The sequence below is a fragment of the Manis javanica genome, chromosome 10, assembly GCF_040802235.1.
Source record: "Manis javanica isolate MJ-LG chromosome 10, MJ_LKY, whole genome shotgun sequence".
Lineage (NCBI taxonomy): Eukaryota > Metazoa > Chordata > Mammalia > Pholidota > Manidae > Manis > Manis javanica.
In genome coordinates this window covers 42,920,695-42,941,686 of record NC_133165.1, presented here as the reverse complement: position 1 = coordinate 42,941,686, position 20,992 = coordinate 42,920,695, and the positions used below count along the sequence as shown (strand labels likewise).

Genomic DNA, 20,992 nt, shown 5'->3' with positions numbered 1-20,992 from the left:
GAAAGCTCTTTCCGCGGTCGAGCATGCTCGTGGGAGCAGTGCGCAGGCGCGCGCGGACGGCTGCTTACGTAGAGCGTGCGGAACGCATGCACGGTGTGGAGGCGCACGGATCGTTATACCCGCTCGGCGTGCTTCCGAGGCTTGCGGACCCGGCCTGGTAAACTGGTTGCTGCTGTTGACCCAGCCGCCGCTCCTGTGCGGCCCGTGGCTCGCGCTAAGTTAGTGTGCCGGCCTGCCCGCCTGCCCTGGCGCCATTTGCCCGGGAGGCAACAGGAAACGAGTGCAACGCCCCGCCTGGAGGGATGAGACGTCACCCCTCAGCCCGCTTCCTGCGCGGGTGAGAGCAGCCGGAGGCGGCTAGCTTGGCTGGTTAACTCATAGCTCATTTCTTTTTTACTTGTATTATTTTGGATCTCTCGAACTTAAAATGGAGAATATAACGAGGCCCCACATACCCGTCTCCTGGTTTAAATAACAGTAGCTAGTATTCGGTTATCTCCCACTTTCCCCTTACCCTGGGGCCATTTTGAAGTGAATTCAGGAATTATGCGGTATTACTCGTAAATAGCTTGACAAGCCAAAAAGAAAACAAGTCACACGCACCCACCGAAGCAATGTCAAATTCTTTTGTCACCTAAAATACTAAGAGTGCTTCTTAATATTAAACATCCAGTTAGTGTTCCAATTCACCTACTGTAAGTGTTTTTTAATTACAGTTCACTGGTTGAATTAGTGTCCAAATGAAGGTCGTACATTACAATTGTATGTCGTTTCTTAATTTCCTTTTAATCTGAGACTTTGTTGCTCCATTGTTTTTCCTCTTGAAGTGGATGAAATCATCAGAGTGAGTGAGTCAGAATTAGAAGAGGGCCAAAGATAGGATCCTGAGAGACATGAAAAGACATGGACTGTGCCTTTGAGGAACTTGTGGTACTTAAATATCCTTATGTAGAAACATAACCATAAAGTAGTACATCAACCCAGAGAAGTGTGGTCTAGTGAAAATAGCACTGGCCTAGAGGTAAAGAGACCTGGATCTAGTCCTGTGTCCTGCTAACTAGCTTATTAAGATATTTTCCTTTTTGGGTTTTGGTTTCCTCCTGTTAAAAAGAAGGTTGAGTTAAAGATCTTTTCAGTGTGATTTTCTGAGGTGTTGAAACAGCAAGTCCAAAGGCGCTCTTTCAATTATTGTGCTCTGGTGTTAGGTGCCAGGGATACATGGGCAGAAGAGGTGTTCTTTCTTTTCTGGAGCATATGTTATAATGGTGAAAATCATTAAGAATTGATAAGAGTTCGACAGTTGGAGAGGAGGCAGAGAAACAGCATGGGCAGTAGTATGGGCTGAAAGGTGCTCGATGCCTTATTTCAGGGTATAGTGTGTAGATCTACGTAGCTGGGACAAAGGGCTGTGGAGAAGAATGGAGAAATAAAACATTTGTTGAATAATTAACAAGTCCTCAACATTTCTTATGTGTTATTTTAATTTATACAGCCACACCTATGAAAATAACTGTTATCCCCATTTTATAGATGAAGAAATTGAAATTGAAACTCAGATTAAGTAATTTGCCTAAGGTCACCCAGCAAATTGACAGAACACAAATTTAAAGCCATCTTTTTAAGCCTTCATTTTTTATTATACCATTATGAGTATTACATATGATCCAAATATTGCAACCTTTACATATATTGCTGATGACTCCTTTTTCTCTGTAGGGAATGGGCAGGCTACTAGCATGGTCCAGCTACCAGGTGGGAGATTCCAGATGGGAACAAATTCACCAGATGGCAGAGATGATGAAGGGCCTGTTCGGGAGGTGACAGTAAAACCCTTTGCCATTGACATATTTCCTGTCACCAACAAAGATTTCAGGTACGAGGTGTTCTTCCAGGTATAGTAAATGTTCTTTCTAATCTTCTTTCCTAATCCCCGAAAGGAATCTAGCTTGTCCACTATCACATTATCTTTGCAGTAGTACTATGGGATAAGTGTTACTAGCAGTTTTTCAGATGAAGAATCTGAAGTCCAAAGAAGTTTACCTACCTCTCTGTTAGGGGCAGAGCTAGGCCTAAAATTCAAATCCCATGGCTCTTGAGCCAGTGGATTTTTTATTACACTAGGCATAACTGAGAAGTATGGGCAGAAATCAAACACTGAACAGAAGCCTCTTCAACCAGGAAAAAAGGATTGGAAAAAGGGTCATACTAGCTGAGAGTCCCTTAAATTCCCTTTATATTTACTTAGGGAAATGACATTGTTTTAGGAGTCAAACATTGTGGTTCCAGCTCGACCTAAGAATGGATTGAGCTGTCTCAGTTTCCCCAAGGTGATATGTTTTGGATATGGAAAAGTAGAAAATGATCCAGAAGATTTCTGTAACTTCTCTTCAAATGATTCAGGGTGGGATGTACAGAGAGGAGGGGAAAGGAAAGGGAGGGAAGAGGAAGACAGTAAAGTCAATCTGGGAACTGACTTAAATGTTAACCTTTGTGGACTTAAAACTTTTCCAGATAAAAAGTTAATGAGGAAAAATTTATTCAGGAGACACAAGGATTGTTGGGGTATTCCTCAGGCCCTTTGATAGTGAGTGATTGCTCTCTAGCGATTTCTCTTAAGGAATTAAGGTTGTCAAAAACATTTAGCTAAAAAGATGACATTGTAAGCAAATATTAACAATTTAATGATCACATAAATGTAATGGATCAATATAACAGAATACCTTGCAGCCATTAAGAACCTGTTGTCAAAAAGAGATATTTATGTGATATTAAGTAATGAAAGCATCTTACAAAACATGATAGGGTGTAATCCCATTTTTTAAAACTATGTATATAGAATGTGTAGCATTAAAAAAGAACTGGAAGGTGCAACACTGCATTAGTTGACAGATTTTGCCTATGTTTTTATGACTTCCAAGTGATAATTTCAGGGAAGCACCATTTTAAAGCTATTTAGAAATCTTTGTTGGGGAGGGAGGAGCCTAAGGAAGGACATATCTTAGTAGGTGTGGTAATGGATGATTTTAAGTTTTTTCTTTCTGCCTACCTATATTTTCTCATTTTCTGCAATACAATGTGCATAGCTTATATATGCCTTGTAGAAGTATTTTTAAACAGAAAAGTTATTAAAATTGAAAGAGAAATTGTTTCTGCTCAGACTTGCACCATATCATGACAACCAGAAGTAGGTATCTAGATAGATGCACAGTACGTATACTTTTGTATTTCAAATTATGACCTATCTTATGATAGAAATACAGTGTCACTTCCAGAAAGCCCCTAAAGTTTGCTTAGAACCCATAATTTGTCTTTGTCTCTCTGGTAAAAGATTCTCAAACTGTTCAGATGCTCTGAGGTTGGTAAATAGCTATTACTACAAAATCTGATCACCACCTCCCATTCTTCAATGCTCCTTTGATAGCTAAAGAATATCTTCTCATACCAGAAGGCTGGCATAGATGGGGTATTAATAGTCCAATGAAAACAATCCATCTTACCTTGGCAGTCCACGTGCTGAAATTTGCTAAGCCATACCAAAATATGTGAAAATCCGTTCTAAATTCTCAGCAAGTCATTTCTGTTTGACTCAGTTTCTTTCATCTGTCAGGTGGGGATAATAACACCTGTTTTGCCTCCCTTCTATGATTGTTGTGAGATTAAGTATGTGAAGAAGTCCTCTCAGAAGAAATCATTCCCTACTCTTAAATCTTCTCAGCATATTTTTCAAAACTGGAGATAACTCAAATGGTCTGCAACTAGTGAACACATAAACAAAATGTAGTACATCTGTACAATGAAATTGTACTCAGCAATAAAAAGAAACAGACTACAGATGCTGGCACTAACATGGGTGAATCTCAGAAGCATCATGCTAAGTGAAAGAAGGCAGGCCCCAAAACTGCATTCTGTTGGTTCAATGTATGTGAATTTATATTCTGGGAAAGGCAAAACCATAGAGACAAAAAGCAGATAAGTGGTTGCAGGGGCACAGGGGACTTTTGAGGGGTGGTTGATAGAACTGCTGTGTATCTTGATAGTGATAGTGACTATATGCTCTGTTAGTACTTGTAAAACTATGCATTAAATAGTGAGTTTTGCTGTGTGTGAATTGCACCTATAGCAATAGCTTTTTAAAAGAAAATCTCTTGCTCAGGCTTTCAGGTTAATTCCTTGGAGTTCATGAAAACTGTGATAATGTGATTTATAGGATGAAGGTATATGAGGTCTTCTGGAGCAGGAGAGGGTGAGGTTAGGGAGCAGAATCCTATCAGCTGAGCCAAGTGAAATATTTCTTCTCAGGGAGTTTGTCAGGGAGAAAACGTACCGGACAGAGGCTGAGATGTTTGGATGGAGCTTTGTGTTTGAGGACTTTGTCTCCGATTAGCATAGAAACAAAGCAACCCAGAAAATGGAAGTGAGAGAACCTGGGCTTGCAAGCTGAGGGCATGGGTGTGGGACCTGGACAGAGAATCCTGTAGGAAAAAGGGTCACCTGGGCTGCAGTAAACCAACCTGAGAGCTTGAGGTAGGGAGCAAGCAAGAGAAAACCTTCCTGGGAGAAGCAGATGATTTCACACTCCCAGGAAGTTAACCCTTCCTGCATAGTGAGACTATGTAGAGATCCATATACATATAAGATTCAAGATAATCCCTGACCTGGCAAGAGAACTTTTTGAGAGGCCACCTCTAATAAGGGTGGTGAGCTGTCTCACTTTAAAGATTGCCGGCACAACTTCTCATGGGCCACCTGAGTTGCAGCCCAGAGTCTGCTCTCCCAGCTAGTGAGTCAGTCAGGAAGGTACCCTGGCTGGGTCAGAGCATCATGTAGTCATGCTTCTCCTTTTTTGCAGTCTGCTCTCTGGTGGCTTCCAGTAGAAAGGGCATTCTGGAGGCAGGTAAGACGTGGTTCCTTTACCTTGTTTTCTAACCCTGTTGACTCTTAACTCTGGAGGTCTGGCTTCCCTAGACTCCTTGCCCATCTAGGAATACTGAGTTAAAAAGGATTGCAGAGAAATTTCAGGGAAACAGCCAAGCAGCCCTGCTTCTTCTGTCCTAATCCTTTTTCCCATTGCTCTTTCTCCTATGTCTCATGTTAAGTCTCCTCTTTTTCATTCTTGTACTTCTCCTCATTCACCAGGCTGACTTTTCTGATTTCCTTGCTCCATCTAGTGGTAAAAGCTGAACAGAGGCACCCCAAGCCTAGCCTTCATTAGACTTCGGTGAGCTCCCAGAAGCCTGTCTGTCTCACTTCATTCTTGCTATCAGCCTGCAGGTCCCAGCTCTGGCATCCGAGACTGGAGCTTCCAGTGGTACATGTGAGCTGGAATGATGCTCGTGCCTACTGTGCTTGGCGGGGGAAACAGTGGGGCTTGAAGGGTGTAGAGATGTCCAGGCCATTTCCCTTTATTCTCTCATCCTGCCCTGCATGGGGCACTTTGAAGGGTGGGTTCTGTGCTCCATAGGTCCAGTGCTGCCTTAACTGTGTGGTGAAGGCCAGTGTTTGTTTTCACTTCTAATCCATCCCAGACCAGTACTTCTGTAAAATAAAGCCATAAAAATTAATAACTGGAAAAATCAAATGAAAAACATAGAATTTGTTTTTCTTGGCAATTCCATAGACATGTTACATTTCAATTAATATAATAAAATATGTAGGAAAAAGAAAAGAATTACCCAAACTGCTTTTTCCATAGATGTATAGATAGTAGTATAAAGAATCACTATTTGCCCATAACTTTGTTGTTCTGCAATCCTAACTGAACAAAAAGTTATGAGTGAAATAGCAATTGCCATAATCAGGACCTCTGCACTCTTTGAATGAACACTGGCTGTACCAACTAAGTTATTAATGTGATAAGTGAGGTTGCTTGTTTGTTTATCCAGTCTAAATCCACTTAACAAGTTTCTCAATGCTTATTCTCAATTCCTGTATTTATGTCAACATGCACTGGTAACAAATAGTTTTTAGAACTGACATTAGTCGAACCACACCTCAGATTGCACTGTCCTGGAGCAAATCAGGAGGCCAGGGGTTCTGAATGCAATACAGTGAATGAAGGGGACAGACATGGGAAATAAAGGTAATTTCACTCTTCATTGCCTTCTGACTTCCTTGTGTTTCCTCCCTCTCTCTGTCTTTCCCTTCTTACCCAACTCTTCACCTCTCCCTCTGCTGTGATCTTGTTCTCCTGGCAGGTCAGGTTTACCCATGGGGTAACCAGTTCCAGCCAAACCACACCAACCTGTGGCAGGTAAGAAATACACTCCTCACGCCTGTCCTTTCTCAAAGCATTGATTGAGGCCTGCTGTAAGCTAGGCATTGAGAGATTCAGAGGATTTTGAGTTCTGAGGCAACCAGTAACTGGTAACGCAAAAGACAGTGTGGTAGTGCTACTTGCTAAAGATATGCAGTGTGCTCAGAAAGGGCTGCCTGCCAGTCCTGGGGGTGACTTCATAAAGGAGACATTTGAGCTGATTAGAGTTTGCCAAGTAAAAAGCAGAGGAAAGGACATTGCAGGCAGAAGAAACATGAGTGTTGGCATTGTACTTGGAGAGGGTACTGTGTGTTTGGAAACATGACAAACTCAGAGAGGCAGGAGCACAGGAAATGGGAGGTGTAGGAGATGAGGTAGACAATGGGTTGGAGGCAGATTATGCAGGACCAGGTATGTCAAGATATGGTTGTAGATTTTACCCTCTAGGCAGTGGGAACAGAGGTTTTTAAATGAGAGTAACAACATCATTTGATTCAGGGGGATACTAATCATTGCTCATTTGTGCAGGGCCAGATAAAACAGTGCTGCACTGGGGGCAGAGGGTCTCTAATCGAGGCTGTGACAATGGCCCAGGGATTATGAATGCTTGAATTAAGTGGAAGTGGAATTGAGAGGCATGCCCAAGAAGATAGACAAGGTTTGGTAATTAATCAAATGTGGAGAAGTGGAAGAGAGTCGGATTCAAGCATGAACTATCCAGGTGCTGGTGCAACCCTTATCCAGGATGGATAATATGCATATTGGGTCAGAGGGACAGAACTTGATCAGTTTAGAGTCAAGTTCTGTCCCTAGGTTAGCTAGGATGCCTTTAGGTCAGTTGTATGCCTAGTCAAAGGTTGAAAATAGGAGCACTTAGGACAGTTTGGGTCATAGCAAATGGGCTGAGAGTCATCAGCATGTACCTTAGGTAAGATTATTTCCCAGGAAGACTCTGCAAAGTAAGAGGAACACAGCAGCAGCATTTTAGGAGGAAGCATTGAAAAGGGCCTGCAGCTACTAACCATTCACATGGTCTTGGGATCAGAGCTTTGTGGAAAAACACATCTGCCTTACTCACTGTACAATCTTTGATAAATTATTCATTTTGAGCCTCAATTGCTAGTTCTTAAAGGGAGAAAATCTTGCCTTACAACCTTGTAAGGATTAAATTAAGAGATAAATATAGCAGCCCTAGCATGAAATAGATTTTTAGTAAGTTACGATTTCTTCCTCCTCCCTTTAGTAAGAGCAGCTTCCATAGTGTGGTGGCAACTGAGCCCCAGTTTTAACAATAGAAAGAATGAACAAGTTGAAGAAATTGCATCAGCAAATATATGTTGGTTTTTCAAGAATTTTGGTGGTAAAGAAGAACAGATGAGGAAGGTAGAGTCAGGTGGGTGAGTTAAACCTGGTGGTGGAGGAGGGAAGGAGCTGGTACAGGAGAGCACAGCATGGGCACCGATATTCCTGATAAGGGGTGTGCCAGGCACAGAGGACAGGAAGAGGATCCTTTCTTCCCTAGGCACCATGGCACAGGGTTTGATGCAGAGGGGCAGAGAAAGTAGAAGGGTGGGCCCAGGTAACCACCCACTTCCTAAATCCAGCCAGGAGGTCATGTGGGGGCATGAGGCAGCTGGTTTGGGAGCTGAGGATGGGAACCTCAGGTCGCTTCCCTATGCCTTTCCCCCTACTCCAGATAATACAGCAAAATCACCTTGGTTTTCCCTTGGGCAGGAAGGAACACCTGCCTTGGGACAGGATGGTAAATCTTTTTCTCCCACTCAGGGAAAGTTCCTTAAGGGTGACAAGGCTGAGGATGGCTTCCATGGGGTCTCCCCAGTGAATGCTTTCCCCCCACAGAATAACTATGGTAAGATGTCCCATCAGGTTCCTGTCAACACTCACAAATTGTTTGGTGGGATCTTTCTGTCTGATAGACGAGGCAGAGAGAAGCACCACCAGGGAAGTATTTTCTCCCCAGGGCTGATGAGTAGGACAGGAGGGTGTGGTACTTCCAGTGAGGGACTGACCCACCTGCTATGCTGCAGGGCTCTATAACCTCATGGGCAATGTGTGGGAGAAGACAGCCTCACCATACCAGGCTGCTGACCAGGACATGCTTGTCCTCCGGGGTGCATCCTGGATCGACACAGTTGATGGCTCTGCAAATCACTGGGCCCGGGTCATCACCAGGTGAGAGGCTGAGGGCCGAGTCCTTGTATCCCAGAGTACAGGTGGCACCAGAGCTGTGTTGGTACTGCTTCCACACCTCTGCCTCCACCAGGAGTTGAGGGTACAGCAAAGAAAGCAAGCAGCCCTTGTTGTGAAAAGCAAAAGAGCCCAGGACACCTTGCGCCTTTTCTTGCCAACTTTCAGCACCAAGGGAGACTTTGTGTCCAACATCTTAATTATATGGATTTCTCCTCTTGTCCTCACAGCTAGGTTTGCTGAGGGAGGGAAGTGGAGTGGCCACATCAGTGGGTCATGGCCAATGGTCATGGAAATACTGACTCTTTAAACTGGAAAGCACATGAAAAGTCATTTTCTACAACCATTTTGTTTTACAATCAAGGAAAAATAGACTTGGAGTGGTCCTGCTTATTTCACACAGATGGTTAGTGGTGACACCTGAATAGCAGAGTCCCAGGCTCCCAAGTTTCCCTTCAAGGACTCTTTCTACTCCTTTGTTCCATACAGATTGTAGCAAGGCCACTGTTTCCGTGGCCTCAGGGTATCAGGTATGCAGACATTTCTTTGACACATTGAGGCATGTGGGTTTCCTCACCTCCTTTTTTAAGACAAAATGTAGGGAAGCTACAGGCCTGGGAACTGAGTTTACCACTGATTCTGTCATGCTGCTCAAGCAGTGGTTGGCAATGGGCAAGACAGTTAAATCTTTCTAGTATCTGATTCTGGGTCTGTTTAATGTGAACAAATAATCCTGCCTTCCAGAGCAGTTGGGAAATGGCAATGAAGAAATATGAATATAGGTGAAAGGTGAAAGTTCTTTGAAAAGTGTCAAGTACTGATTGGCACCATGAAATTCCCACTTCCTGCTGACAAGTTGTTTCTGCTGAGTTATTCTAAACTATGGACAATCAATGTTTATTTTGATTTGGGGTTTTTGGGGGGGATCAAACTTATTAGTCATTGCCTTTCCTGCCTTCCAGGGCAATCTCTGAGGACCACTCTCACTTCCTCCACCCTGTCCTGGGTCCCTCCTTATCCTTTGTACCCCAGGAGTGCCCTCACCCAGGGCTTCTTTGCAGACCATGCCCTCCCCAATCTTCAAGCACCCCAAACCACAGCAGTTCCCTAGGAGGATGAGCAGGAAAGTAAGGGCCCAGTACTCTTTCTCAACAAATGTACATTCTCTCTCCCTTTTTCTGCTGGCAGGATGGGCAACACTCCAGATTCAGCCTCAGACAACCTAGGTTTCTGCTGTGCTTCCAGTGTAGGCCGCCTGCCTGGGGAGCTGTGAGCAGCCATGCAGAGCCAACACGAGTCCCCTGTGGTACCCATATCACTCCCTGGCCACAGTCCAAACACAGTCAAACTCCAAGCTCTTCAACTTCAGCCTCAGGAATGACCACCGTCCCTTTCCCCATCCCTCTGTGGCAGGCACCTCTCTCCAGAGCAGGAAAGGACTGACCTCAGGGGAGGGGTGCCACCGTGTCTTGGAGATGGGACCGAACTTACTGATTGTGTCCAAGAGCTGGGTGTTTCTCTTAGAGGTCAAATATTAACCAGATAGAGACCAAATACTCAAACTGGGGCAGAGTGCTCTGAAAGGTGTTTTGTTAAAACTTTTAAAGGTGTTCCTCTCCTTTCTCAGTATCTGATTCAGGGATCTGGCGTTGTTTTCTCACAGGAGAATTTCCCCAGTCCTCTTTATTTTCCCAGCAAATTGCCATAAAAGGAATACTTCCTTCGTTTGCCTCATTTGTAGTGTTTCATGTGCCTCTGAAGGAACCTACTTTCTACTCTATGTAAAATACAATAACTGGGCTCTTCAAAGTACAGCCTTAAAAGGTAAGGAAAACCAAATGACTTCCCAGGAGAAACTACACATCGTGTGAGTCAAAAAGTAAGTAACTCCATGAAGACAAATACCAGAAGCTTCCCTTTCTATTAATATGCCTTCCATATGCCTCCAAACACATGTTCCCAGAGAAGAACATGCTCCCTTGGTGGCACTAGATGTCATGAAATCAGTAAAATCTCCTGTGATTGTGTATGTCAGATTGTTCTGTCTTTTATCCTCACCCTAGGACCCTAAGGGAAGTGCATCTGAGTGTCAGGAACTCTGGGTCGCCCTTGAGGAGAAATGAGCTGGGTACAGTGGAGCTGGGAAGTGGAGAAGCAGAAGGGCTCCTGACTCTCAAACCACATCTAGTTCCCACTCTGTGGGGCCTGGCCCTCACTGCACCTCCCATGTGTAATGGGAGCACCCTCCTCTTCTTGTGCAGAGCCTCTGAAAGGGGATAGTGGCCCCAATTCCAAGAGTTCTGGCCAGGGCCAAGTGTCCCCTTTGGACAGAGGCCGGACATGATCTCACTCCTTCAGCTACATTTCTGTGGCTTTTTCTCCCTGCTGGCCCGCACCTACCTACCCCTCGTGTCAGCCCCTCAGTAGTCCTCCTCAGCCAGGGAGAGAAGCACAGCCTTGGGTGTGTTCTCAAAGAGGGCGGCCCGATTCTGCTGCTGGCCCTTCTTCACCCAGTGGCCGTAGATTCGGAAAGCATAGGCATCAATGAGTCGGCGCAGAGGCCGGAGGGCATAAGGGTCACAGATGACAATCTCCTGGGTCACGGGCTTCACCCGGTGGTACTGGTAGTAGATCCGCACTGAAGCCAGCACTGTTAGAGCGATCACCTGTGGAAATCCAGGACTGAGAACTGGACCCAGCCCCTGGGGGCCTGTCTGCCTCCCCATCCAGTGCGGGAGGCCTGAGCTTGTTTGCCAAGAAGATTGCACGGCTTTTGCTGGGCCCTTCCTAGTGTCCCTCCCACTCCCATGCCTACCCCTCCACTCCACATCTGCAGGGATGAGGCTGTTGGAGCCAGTCACTTAATATCTGTTCTCTGAGCTAGAAATTGAACTGGACCCATTACAGGAATGGGTGGGAGGGGAAGGGCAGGTACCCTGGAAACTCTGGGGAAAGGAAGGACTTGTAGGCTTGGACTTCAGGGCCAGCAGCAGCTGCCCCGAGGCCCTCGGTGGGTGGGAGTTTCAGTACCTTGAACTTGCCCCGGGGGCTGAAGTGACGTACTTCTTCTACCACATACTGCTGGAAGAAGGGGTGTGCCAAGGCCTCTTCTGCTGAATAGCGGCTCTGGGGACTCACCACCAAGAAGTGGGAAACCTGAACCAAAAGGCAGGGCCCTCACCAGCACTTCCAAAGATTGGGGTCCCTCCTGGCAATCTCCCCCATCCTGTGGCATGGCATCCTCTCCTTCCTGCGTTGTGGACTTTTCCCCATGCATGGGCCCGGGAGCCAGAGGGCCTGGCTTCTCACCAAATCCTTCACGGTGTCCGAATAATCGTCCCATTCAGGTGAACCAAACTGGTAGTTGCCACTCATGATCATCCTCAGCATTAGCATCTGCTTCCGGTGCCAGAAGGGTGGGGAGCCAGCCAGCAGGGTGTACATGATGACCCCTGTGCTCCACCTGGCCCCAGGTGCACAGGGAAAAGGGTAGTAGGGCCACTCAGAGCTCCCACTATTTCCTCCCTTCCCCAGCCAGGTGCTCCTGGCTGTGGGAGTACCTGTCCCTACGGGTCACCTCCTTCCCCCCAACACACTCACATGTCCACCTCCTTCCCATAGCCTGGGTGGTCGTCATTCATGGAGCACGCAATGATCTCAGGGGCCAGGTAACTGGGGGTCCCACAGACCTCTGCAGGAGTAGTTACCATCAAGATAGGTCAGCCTGGGACACTTGGAAGAGAAAGGTCCAAAGAAACAACAGAGGTGGAACTGAAATGGTGCTTGGGCTGGGACTTCTAACACTGGCCAACTTCAGGGCCATGGGCATGGGCAGATGCTGGCTCATAGGGCTGCCTGCTGGCTCCCTGGTCATGTCATCCTGGCATGGATCTCAGGCAGTGGGAGCCTGGCTCAGCTCAATCCTGGGAAGAGGGTTTACCTGAAAAGATACCTAGCTCTGAAATGAAATTTTTGTTTTGGGGGGAGAAGAACAAAGGGAGAAATCCAGGTAGTCTCTTCCTGGGAGAGTGGATGAGGGAGTCTAAGGCCCTGACATGGGCCAAGGCCATGTTACCAGACCTCGCAGCTTCTCTCCTGGCTCTAGCTGGCAGGAAAAGCCAAAGTCTGTGAGTTTGATGTTCATGTCATCATCCAAGAGGATGTTCTCAGGCTTCAGATCCCGATGCACAATGTTGAGTTTGTGTAAGGTGCAGATCACTTCCAGCAGGGCTCTCATAATCTTTCTGAAGTGGGACAGGCACATGTTACTCTATCCCTCTGCAGGGGCAGGGAACAAGCAGGGAAACCAAAGCCCACATAGCAGCCAGACTGCAAGTGAGGGAGCACTCAGGACAGGCCAGGACCATCTAGGCTGAGCCAAGGAGAGAGGGAGGCTACAAAAGCCAGCAGTGCACACCCCCAGCCCAGACCAGTGCATGCCATGCCCCCTCCAAGACCTTGGTACCTGTAGCAACAGGCTCGGGGGCAGGGAGTGGGGAGAGAGGCAAATGGATCCTTACCTGGTTTCCTTCTCACTCAGGGTGACCTTCTCGGTAAGATAATCAAAAAGCTCCCCTCTCTTCATCCTGTGGAGACAGAGGGTCCCAAGACCACCCACCCCCAGAGAGCTGTTTCCTACCCTCATACCTCCCAAGGCAAAGTGGGTCTCTCCCTATGAAGGGCCAAGGTCTGGGGAAGTGAGTGGAGAAGTTGTCCTGGAAGACTGGAAGAAGAGTAAGGGATGCTGGAGGGGTGGGATAGTACCATGTGAGTGTCCGCCATCTGTGGAAGTGACAGCATAGACTCCAGTCTTTCAGGGCCACTGAGCCACTGGACCAAGGCCTCAGACTGAGATGAGAAGGACAAGAATATCCTAATTTTTCCCAGGAACAAATGAAAGTGCAAGTGTTGGAGGAAAAACATTTTGCCTATTTCAGGATTCAATCTTCTCCTTCCTTGGGATGATCTACAAAGAGGTTTCTGTTAGAACAAGCTAGTTACGCCTTAAAGGGCAACTCAGGACAGTGTTAAAAATAGTTTCCCCAAGTGACTTCAAAGGTTAGAGACATTTGAGCTGCTCCCAAGGGCTCTACAGGACAGAACCACTGAGCAGAGTTGGGACGGTTGCAGCTGGTCAAGTCTGGAGGGATCACAGAAAGTCTCCATTAATTAAATAGGCAAAGTGCATCCTACCCCTCCCACTTGCCTCTTCAAGGAAAACAGTGGGATTCCCAAGGCACAAGGGATTTGGCCAGTGTCACAGAGGCAAGAAAACCCTTGAGCCTGTGGGGCAGGGAGGAGGGATCTGTTTGAGGAGACAACCTCTTATTTATAGCAGTGAGCCTTGTTTTATACAGCATCTGTACTGTGTTCCTAAAAGGCAATGTGTGAATTAGTTTTTTTCATTTTAAAAACACTAGGAGCACTCACTATTAGCACGGCTGCAGCAGAAAGCACTGGAGACTGTGCAGGGCACATCAACAGCCTCCTGCCTTCCCTGAGCTTGTGGTTTAATTGGACACACATGCCAAGCTAAATTGTGTCTCCAAGTAAAATAATACTGCACATATTTGGTCTGGCTACAATATGAAATGTTCCAACAATATAAAATCTATTTGAATTGTTTTCTCCAGGAAATCCAGTCCCTGAGTTAGCTGTTATGTATGGAGATATTGAGACACCCCTACAACAATGATTTGTGCAGTGTTATTGTGAGGACTCAACAAGGAGCTGGAGAGTTCCCTTGGAAAAATTTCTAATAAAAATGATGTCTGGATGCACCATTCACAGAGCACTTTATTTTGTTCAGTTTTGATGATTAGAGCCTGGGGATAAGCGAAGTAGTTAGTATCACTAGTCCTTTCTTGAGAAAACAGAGGCTCTCAGAGCTAAAATGCTCATAGTTCCCCCAGTGGGCAGCAGCCCTGTGTTGAGCTGATTTTTGCACCTGTTGGTGCAGAAGCAGGGGAATAGTGACATTGATGATGTCAATCTTGGAACCACAACCCCAAATAAAATTTGACCACTGGCCTTCCTGGTGGGCCTCTTGCTTAAAAATACTTGCTGGTATTCTTCCACTCCTGCCTCCTTACAGTCAGTGGGATCCTTTTCAAAAGTCAGATCACATCACCTTCCTGCTCTTGGTCCTCCAAGTCCTTACCATAGCTAAAATGCTGGAGAATCTGGTCTTTGGTGCTGACAACCTTGCCTCCCGCCATTGCCACAGCTTGCTTCAGTCCCCCACCCCAACTTCCTCGCTGCTCCTCTAGCATGTTGAGCCCTCCAGCTGGGCCATTGCTCTGGCTCATCCCTCTGCTGGAAAGCTCCTTCTCCAGGTCTTGGCTCTGATTCCTCCCCCACTTCATCCAGGTCTCTGCTCAGGCCACCTCCTGACTGCTCCATCTGAAGAAGCCCTACCTCTTGTAGCCCCTGTTTTGCTTTACATGTATGTACATATACATAACCATGTGCCCCATGGCTTATTTGATTGCTTTCTCTTCACTCCCTATGAAAATTATTATATGAAGTGTGTCTGGCTCATTGCTATATCCTCCATGTCTAGAGTAAGTATTGAATGTCATCACCACTGTCATCATCATTGTAATTACTGATTACTAGTATTTACATTGTGTCAGTCACTCTGCCCTTATTATTACTTCTGTAACACTGCTGAGAAAACTGATACTTAAAGAAATCATCCAGCCCATAAGTGGTGGACACAGAATTCAGAACCTGGCAGCCTGACCCCAGGGGCTGATCTGCTTAAAGCATTTGTGATCCTACTTGGCATCCACAGTATAGCAGGCTGGCTGCTGGTCTCCAGGAAGCACTGGGGGGACCTCAGTAGGAGGTTCTCTGATAGGCCCCAGGGTGTGGCTGGTTCCAGGGCTGGTTACTTACAGATCAAACACCAAGAAGAAGAAAGTGTTGGTCTCATAAGTGTCCTTCAGCTGTACTGAAATGGAAATGGTTAACTCGTCTCAAGGAGCAGAGGAGTCTAGGCAGGGGCAGCAGGGGAACAGGAGTAAGGGAATTAAAGTTGCTGTGGGCTGACTTCAAAAGTGGGAGGCTGACTTCCAAAGAAGATGGTGTTCAAGTTGGCCTGCCAGGGGAGAGGGCAGGTGCAGGCACTTCTCACTTCCATTCCCCAACCCTGCCTCAGCCCTGCCTGGAACTCCTTCTGTCTGTCTGGAAGAGAAACTTGGACAGAGCCAGATCTCTAAGCAGTGAGGGTGGAGCTGGGGACCTTAAGGCTCAGGGCACTGTTGGGCATCCTTGGTGCAGGAGACACCAGCATGCTTCTGGCTGGCTTCATGGTAGGGCCACACTCCCCAACTTGGGTTATTCAAACAGGGTCCTTCTCCCAGAATCATGGTGGAGCACCCTGCTTGGGCTTGGGGCCATCACTCACTGATGTTGGGGTGCCCTGAGACCTTGTGCAGGATGTCCACCTCCTTCAGCGTGGCCTCTCGCAGCTCCTGCACCTCCTCAGAGCTGAAGCTGCCCCCTCCTGTGATGTCAATGATCTTCACAGCATACTCCTGGCACGTGGGCTTGTGAATGCAGCGCCTGACGACGCTGCTAACTCCTCTGGGGGTGCAGAGGACAGATGGTCCTGGAGGTCCTCACCCCAGGGGGGAGTCCCAGGTCCAGGCCACAGCAGAGGTGTCCTGCCCTGCCCCCAACTCCCGGTGAGCTTTTGGAGATGGTAGGATGAAGAAGGCACAGAGAGAGTGATTTGCCTGGAACTAATAAGTAATAAGCCTGGACTCAAACCTCTTTGACTCCTAGTTCAGTGCTCTTTCTCAGCACATAGGAAGAAGCTGTACCTTCTTAGGGTCACAACCTTCCCTCTGATGCTTGATCCCTGGCACTGGCCCAAAGCTGGGTTTAGATGTACTTATCAACAGCACCGGGGGAACCCTGCTGGGAGAGGTCTCTGATCTGGGTGCTCTTATACTCCCTTCATCTGCCCTGGTTCAGGAGGGCAGGACACCAAACTAAGGGTTTCTCCAAGTGGACAGTGCTTTGGGGATGGAAGCAGGGTCAGTGTTCAGGGTCAGGCAGAAAGTGCTCCAGCTTTCAGAGCTTGCTAGAGCCTAGGCCAGTACTTGGTGGAGAAAGTCTAGGCCTTACCTGCCAAGGATCTCTTTAGGCTCATAGTTCTCGTAGAAGCCCTGTGCAGAATGTGAGTCTGGCAGTGCCTCCTCCTGGGTCATGCTCAGCCTTGGGGTGGTTCTGAGTGGCTTTGGGAGGAGAACACAAAGCAACTGTCAGCCTTCCTGACTAGGGGATCTGCTTTTTGAGGGCTGAACATATTCTCACTCATTTTTGTATCTCCAGGTACAGGGTTGGCCCATTGTGAATGTTCAAAATAAATGTTTAAGAATTGAAAAAGGCTTTAGAAAGAGTCCAGCTTGCTTCATCCCACTGCCTATAAACTCTTGTGACCCCCCAGGTGACCATGTGGCTCCCTAGATGTTTTCACTGTAAGCTACAGCTCCCCTAGTAGGAGTGCCAGACAGTCAGCCAAGGTTAGTTCTGACAAGACCAGCACACTCTTGATTTTATAAAGAACCATGAAGAAACTTTGCAGAGGACAAATTGAAGTGCTGTTTCCTTTCCTCTCAATGGAGACGAGGCTGGTCCTGCTTTTTCTCTGCCTGCTCTCTGTGGAAAAGATGAGAAACTTCATGATTTCATTTTAATATGCTGCTCCTATGGCCACTCCTCATTCTCCCCATTCGTAACTGTCCTACCCTGAAAACACCCCTCCTTCCAGGACACACTTTCTGTGTTTCCCACTGCTCCTCCCTCATTCATTCTGTCCTTCACCAGGTCTTTCCTAATCACTCTCTGATTCATTCTCTTTGAGAAGCACTGTGGCAGGTGCCCTGAGGGTATCACTTGTCAGTGTGCTGTGGTCACCTCCATTAACGTGTGATCTCCTCCAGGATGTCTGAGCCATCTCTCCCCACCATGCCAGTGTAGGCACAGAGCAGGTGCTGCTCCTTAAATGTGAGTCAATAGTTGGAGGTATGTAGCCCTTTGGTCCAGAGTCCTGTTAGCAGGATGGGCCTGTCCTCAGAATGCCCTATGTCCTACCAAAGGATGACCAGTGATCCCTGAGTGGTCCTTCCGCAGTGTGGAGCAGTACAATCATCCCTTGTTTTATTGAGCTTCACTTTCACGTGCTGCACAGATACTGCATTTTTTACAAATTGAATGTTGGTGGCAACCCTCCACTGAGCAAGTATATTGGTGCCATGTTTCCAATAGCATTTGCTCAGTTCATGTTGCTGTGTCACCTTTTGGTAATTTTCACAATATTTCAAGCTTTTTCATTATTATTGTATTTGTTATGATGATCTGTGCAGTGATTACAAGTCATTGAAAGCTCAGATGATTGTTAGGATTTTTTAGCTAAAAAAAAGTTTTTTTTCAGTTAAGGTATGTACATTTTTTAGACATAATGCTATTGCACATAGACTAAGTATAGTGTACACCTAACTTTTATATGCACTTGGAAATCAAAAATTTCATTTGACTCACTTTATTGAGATATTTGCTTTATTGCAGTGGTCTAGACATGAACGTGCAATAGCTCTGAAGGCTTCCTGTACAGAGAGCCAGTACACTCAGGCCTGGACATGGAGCTGGGAAGCTGGCCCACTTGGCTTCAGGAATGTAGAGACCCCTAGCTACTGAATTCCTACCTCAGATGCAGGATTTGAGGAATTTAGAAAATCTTCTACTGCCAGGAAGAGGGGCAGATAGGAAATGGGCACAGACTGCCACGCAGCAGGCCTAAGTTGTCTCTAGTCCCACTTCTGCCAAAGAAGGCCTGTCCTGTCCAAGGGGCCAACTTGCTGACTAGCCAAGCAACAGCCCGGCTGCCTCAGACCTGTGGCTGGCTGTTCCGGGAAGCCTGGCACCCCACTGCCGGGCGCCTGGTTACCAGAGGAAGCACTGGAATAACAAGTCTCTGCCAACAGCAGGCGCCTGGGCTGCTCAGGCTGCTTTCAGGCCTCCTCCGCCCCAGTCAGCAACCCCAGCAAGTTCAGTAGTGTCTGTTTTGTGTAAAAACAAGCCCGTTTCCTAGCAAGTCCGTTTAAGTTCCCAAAATGGGCATCTGTGCTCCCCACCTCCCAAACTGGGGTAGCACAAGGTCTTGCCCTTCTCCCAGACCTCCATGGGCAGAGTATGTCTGGACCCACCCCAGGATGCCATCCCAGCTGGCATTCCCTGGCCATGACCATGTTCCCCAAGTTCTGGCTACACTCTTCTCTTTCGGGGGCTTGGGGAGGTTTATCTTGCTCCATCCCCTTGCAGGAGATTTAACTTGGGCCAACTTTGTGTGTCTGTCTACTGTCCTCACCCCTGCCCCCCACCCATGTCTTTCCCAAGACCCCTTTGGAAAGGGTCCCTAAATGGGAGTAGGTAGCCTGGTCCTTTATGGAGCATAACATCCCTCTCCCAAACTAAAGAGTCTGAAAACACAAATCATAGGGACCCATCTTCTGTAGACAAACATCCCGGAGTGGGGCTTCAAGGGTCAATGCTGCCACTCTTCGGGGTCCATCTGCCTTCAGAAGGGAGAAATAATGGATTTGGGGGTTTATGTCTTCTCTTCCACAGACTCCCTCTCCCCACCTGCTGCCTGGCTTTTGTCCATCACTCACCCAGCAGCACCCAGCTACATACCGTTAGGTCCTTGCAGGCCTTTGAGTGAACTCGACAGGAATCCCAAAGGCCCCAGAGCCCCTTGGGGAGAAGGGACAACGGAGGGCTGAAGAGTGTCCCGAGCAAACACTTGTGACTAGAGCAGAGTATTTTGCTGCTCTTCCTCTGCACTTTTGCTACTTGATGACGGAAGGCTGATGTGCCAAAAATAAATTACAACTGCAAACCTGGGATGCAGGCCAAGGCTCAGCAGAGACAGTGTGTCAGGCAGGCAATCTCACCAGGGGATGACCTCTGGTGGAGGGTGAGGGAAGCTCAGCCAGCCTGGGAGCAGGCAGGACAGCCTGAAGTGACCAGTCTTCCCTCTGGAGCTCACTCAGCCTCCAGACCCAGAGGAGATGAGTCAGCCTTGCCAGAAATGCACTTGCTTCTCTGGGAGCCATTTCTGTATGTGCTGAGGGCAGGGCCACGAACACCTCAACACACTGGTGCAGCCACACTGCAGCCCTGGTTGATACAGGGACCTGAACGATAGGGCCCACTGAGGGCTTGGCTGCTCTACAAAAGGAAGACCGTAAAGATTGGGGGACACCACCTTCAGGACTCTATGTCTGATCTGCCTCCAGTATTCCATTTTGTTTTCAGACTGCAGTTTCCACTGGGAGGAGGCTCCACGTGCCAGGAAGAGCATAAGGGCTCTGGCCACGTGCAACTTTGGTCACTTGGGGTGGGAGTCCCCATCAGTATAGCAGTATGATTCTACTTCAAGAGTGTGTTGGAACTGGAGAGAAGGCATGCAATGTGCTGGCACACTCTAGACACTGCTCCCCCTCATTCCAAAGCTACCTTCTTTCAAACAGTTAAATACACCAAATTAAAGGTGGGGTGATGATGTTTCAGATATTGGGCCCACATACATTTGATTAGCATTTTACAAAGTATTGCATACTTGCTGACTTGGACCCCAAAACTCTGGTAGTAAACCAACTTTAGAGAGAATGGACTTGTAAAAGGTCAGAGTAGTTGAGTAGGAAGGCCTAGATTAACCTCAGTTGGAAGCCCCAGTGTTCTTTCCACATCATTGCTGACCATCTATTTCTTTCACTTTGCATAAAGGCCTCCACTTGAGATGTAACATCTGGCTCCAAGGATGAAAATACCTCATCTCCTCCTTTTACTTTTCAGTAAGCCAGTTTTTAAAATTCTAAGCTATCGACTTAACTTGTGCTGGTTTGTACTTTCAATACATGACAAAAATCCCCTGAGCTCAGGGCAAAAGGACAATGTACCTGGTGGGTTACTCCATGTCCTGTACAGCCCTGGCATCTATGAGGGAGACTTACTGTATTGATGCCAGTGGTTCATTTTCCTGATTCGTTGACTCAACAATATTTGGGTACCCACTGTATACCATCACACCTTAGATATAAGCAGCATTAAAAACTCAAGAAGTCCTGAGCCTCCAGGAAAATGGGCAAAGGAGTCCACTGTGAAGCCAGGAGTGAATTGTCTGTGGTCGTTCAGGTCCTCAGGGTACCTTGTTCCCCTTTTGGGAACTGAATGATTAGGTAGAGCCCAAGAACACCAAGGATAGGAGGCAGCAGCCAAAATAATTCATTCATTCATCAGCACTTCTCTCGCCTTGCAGTAAATAAGGTCTGATACTTATGGGGGGCGGGGGGAAAGGTCAGTTATCAGAACGTCTGAAAAGTACATTTGAAAGTGGGAAAACCACAGAACATAATGTAGACTGAGGGCCAATACCCGAAGTGAAAAACACTTTTGAGTTGTGAGAGATGGAGTTGGGTTCACTTAAAAAAAAAAAAGATGCACTCCTGAGTCCATCTC

At 47.1% G+C, this 20,992-nt stretch overlaps 2 protein-coding genes across 6 annotated transcripts; one reads left to right on the top strand and one right to left on the bottom strand.

Annotated features, from left to right (window-relative positions):
* The first annotated feature begins 402 nt into the window (after positions 1 to 402).
* SUMF2 (sulfatase modifying factor 2) lies at positions 403 to 10,488 on the top strand. Its single transcript, XM_037002841.2, is given in 9 exon segments — positions 403 to 1,882; positions 4,300 to 4,414; positions 4,850 to 4,894; positions 5,265 to 5,286; positions 5,289 to 5,375; positions 6,195 to 6,250; positions 8,039 to 8,123; positions 8,302 to 8,446; positions 9,650 to 10,488. Coding segments are annotated over 9 exon segments (876 nt in total). The 5' UTR covers positions 403 to 1,646; the 3' UTR covers positions 9,735 to 10,488.
* PHKG1 (phosphorylase kinase catalytic subunit gamma 1) lies at positions 5,396 to 19,323 on the bottom strand. 5 transcript variants are annotated; one of them, XM_017674401.3, is made up of 11 exons: positions 19,166 to 19,323; positions 16,598 to 16,707; positions 15,873 to 16,051; positions 15,362 to 15,416; positions 12,982 to 13,047; positions 12,542 to 12,705; positions 12,062 to 12,152; positions 11,771 to 11,924; positions 11,492 to 11,617; positions 10,866 to 11,127; positions 5,396 to 5,535 (listed from the first exon to the last, which is right to left on the bottom strand). In XM_017674401.3, exons 2-10 carry the CDS (start codon positions 16,678 to 16,680, stop codon positions 10,882 to 10,884), a joined length of 1,164 nt encoding a protein of 387 aa, XP_017529890.1. In that variant the 5' UTR covers positions 16,681 to 16,707; positions 19,166 to 19,323; the 3' UTR covers positions 5,396 to 5,535; positions 10,866 to 10,881. The 5 variants fall into 5 exon arrangements, with proteins under 5 accessions (XP_017529890.1, XP_017529891.1, XP_073071341.1 ...); XM_017674402.3 differs by having other exon boundaries at positions 5,397 to 5,535; positions 10,862 to 11,127; XM_073215240.1 differs by lacking the exon at positions 5,396 to 5,535 and adding an exon at positions 8,453 to 8,700 and having other exon boundaries at positions 10,862 to 11,127.
* Between the last annotated feature and the right edge of the window lie 1,669 nt (positions 19,324 to 20,992).